The 3,010-nt window shown below is 66.4% G+C and overlaps 1 protein-coding gene across 1 annotated transcript in view; it reads right to left on the bottom strand.

The window, feature by feature from the left end:
• Nucleotides 1-912: 912 nt before the first annotated feature.
• The window catches only part of NACC2 (NACC family member 2), a 67,670-nt gene continuing 65,572 nt past the window's right edge, over nt 913-3,010 (bottom strand). The window contains exon 6 of the mRNA XM_040632182.1: nt 913-1,566. Coding sequence (XP_040488116.1) covers nt 1,061-1,566 — 506 coding nt within the window. The 3' untranslated portion in view covers nt 913-1,060. The remainder of the gene's footprint in view (nt 1,567-3,010) is intronic.

Genomic DNA, 3,010 nt, shown 5'->3' on the forward strand with positions numbered 1-3,010 from the left:
CCAAGGTCTGCAGCACAATACGGGGGACCTGCTCCAGCCCAGCCTGGCCAGGCTAGGCCCCCAGCCCCTCCTTCGTCACACGCCCTGGCTGCGTCTCCCTGGGACCCACCCCCCCAACAGGAGGCCAGTCGACCTGGACCAGGGCAGGGCGGGATGTGGTATACAGATGACCCAGCCCCAAGCACAGTGGGTTGAGGGCAGGGACACCAAATCCTCCCTAATTTTTTGCTCTTTTGGGTCTGAAAGTTTTCAAACCATACATGAAATAGATCTGAATTAAGACAAAAACAAATAAACAAACAAACATAATCCCAACATGGCTGAGGGCCGTGGGGCGGCACCACAGGACGGCGGGCAGCCGGGTAGAGCCGGGGGGCACTCGGGGCAGCGGCCCCGCCCGTGGGGCCCAGGTGCACCAGGGGCCGTGGAGCTGAGGGGGCCGGGAGGGCCCACGGGTGGGGCGGGAGGACGGAGGAGCACGGAGCACTCCCTCCCCCCTGCTGTGCCCACACCACGGCCCCTGCACACACTCAAACACACAAGCACACACGCGCTCCCACACCCCACGCACGCGGTGGACCCGGCAGGCCTGAACCCCGAGTCTCAGGAAGAAGGGGAAACAAGAGGAGTTTGGCCCCTGGGGGCCGAGCCCTGGGCCCTGGCCCCAGAGGGGCGGGTGGGGTCCCCCCGAGCGAGCAGCGAGTGTCGGGAGATGCATGCCCCACGCCGCAGGCCCCCGGCTCCGGCTCCCGGGCACCAGGGGCCATAGGCTCTCGCCCCTCCCGGAGCAGGGTCAGGGGCCCACAGCCTGGAGACGAACCTCGCGGATATCAAAAGGAGCCCTGGGACCTTCCTCGCAACTAGGTCACCAGTGGACTAATCCTTTACAGTATAACGAATGCGTTTGTTTCCTTCATAAACTTTAAATACAAGCAGAGTAAAAATCACATTTTTTTCAGGCAACAGTAGCAGTCCGTAGGTAAGTGGCTTGATCACATGTTTGTATTAGTAACGCATGCAAGCAGCTCTAGTACCGGTCCCGCGAGGCTCCGCGGCTCCTCTACAAGGTCCCTGCGTAGGACGCCTCCTGTCTCCGGGCCGCCGCGGGCGTCTGCGGCCGGCTGGCGCTGGCGCTGCCCTGCTCGAAGGGTGGCGGGGGGCTCGGGGCGGCGGCGGGCTGTGGCTCGGGCGCGGCCACCTCCTGGATGACCGAGCCGGCCCCGTCCGCCTCCTCGGCCGTGTCGAAGGGGGGGTTGGCGGCGGCGCTCAGGTCGACGTTCGTGGCGTCAGTCCTCAGGGCCACGAGGGTGGCGGCGTCGGCCCGCCGCTCGGCGTAGATGCGCTGCTCGAACACCTGCGCCGCGGCGGGAGGGAAGTCGGGGTCGAGGGGCGCGCCGGCGGCCGAGGCGCCCATGACCGTGCGGTACATCTCCACGCCCTCGGGCAGCATGGACTTGATCTTCGGGAGCCAGCGCTTGCGGACGCGGCGGGCGTTGGTGCACATGTCCGCTGCGATGACGTTCATCTCGCTCTCCTTGAAGCTGGGGGCGAAGTTCTGACAGTAGACTGCAAGCACAGGGCGCGGGGAGGCGGCGTCAGCGACCGAGGGGTCAGGGGTCCTGGGCCAGCGGGGACAGGGCTGGGGGCCTCCGGACTGCCCTCCACCCTGCTGCCCACTGGTACCGGAAGCCACGTGGCCACCCAGGTCCTTCCTGGCCTCGGCCTGCAGGCCAGCGGTCACCCTTCTCACGGCTCAGTCCCGGAGGCCCTGCCCTAGTCCCTTGGGACAGTCCCTGGCTGGGATGTCCAGGGGAGGAGGGACATTCAGCGTCAGGGCACAAGGCTATGGGCCCTCCCTGAGCACTGGCTGGCCGTGTGGCCTTGGGCAGGCCCCTGGCATCTCTGGGCCTCACTCTCCCGCTCTGTCCCGCCCACCTCGGGTCCCAGGGCCTGCTAAGACAAGCCTGATCGATGACCCTGCTCCGGCCAGAAGGGCAGTTGGGGCAAGGCCCCAAAGTCAGGCGGCCCCGGGCACCTGCCCACTCTGAGGCTTGGGCCTCTCAGGGGCCTCATCAGAGGCCCTTCCTCACAGGCTGGACGAGGAGCACGGTGGGAGCCCGTCCTGGGCCCAGGCCCCAGCCAGAAGAAGCGGCAGCCCCAACACTACTAACAGCGCCTCCCCTTCCCCTCCGCTGGGAGCCACAGGACCCCGCTCTGCCGCAGCCTGGGAGGCGGGCACAGGTCCCCGGGGCGAGCCCCTCACACCAGCGTTGCCGCACAGCCCCGCCTCTTCCCGGAGCCCGGCCAGCACGCCAGCTTTGGGACCGTAATTACCGATCACAAAGGCCCCTCTTTGCTCTAAAACACAATTAGTCTCACAAGACGTGTTTTCCAAGCAAGGAAGTAAGACTGCGTTTCGCGTGCCGACCGCCGCGGGAGGGCCCGCTGGTGGCCAGTGTGGCCCGAGCCGCGTGGCGGGCTCCTCCTGGGGCCGGGGGCGGTGGCGGGGGGGCGCTGGGGCCCGGGGCAGCAGTCGGCTGTGGAGATGGACCGGGCTCCGCCCCCACGCGCCCGGGAGCGGGAGGCAGAAGCCGGCGAGCAGATGGCAAAGGCTCAAAATAACCTCGAAATGTAAATAAGGGGTTTTGTTCAAAAAGGAAAATTAGATCTATTTCACATATTAAAATAGTTTCGCACGCAGCTGAATCCATCATGCTTGGAAACCTACCAAGAACGTTAACACCTCGAGACCTGGCTCCTGAGAGCTGCTCTTTTCTCTCTCCCCCCGCCAAGCCCTGCGGGGCCGGCGTGGCGCCAGGGAGAGGCCGCGGTCCCCAGCCCCGGGGGACTCGGGCAGCTCCTCCACCCCACCCAGGGGACCCCGGTGCACTCACGTTTCACAGCGTTCAGAACCCGGCTGTCCAAAGGCTTGCGGCTCGGGTCGCTGGTGGAGGACCGGATGCCCGTGCCACAGCTGTTGGCCAGAGTGTTCCTGGGGGGGGGGGGGGGC

Source organism: Ursus maritimus, unplaced genomic scaffold (genome assembly GCF_017311325.1).
Source record: "Ursus maritimus isolate PB19 unplaced genomic scaffold, ASM1731132v1 scaffold_17, whole genome shotgun sequence".
Lineage (NCBI taxonomy): Eukaryota > Metazoa > Chordata > Mammalia > Carnivora > Ursidae > Ursus > Ursus maritimus.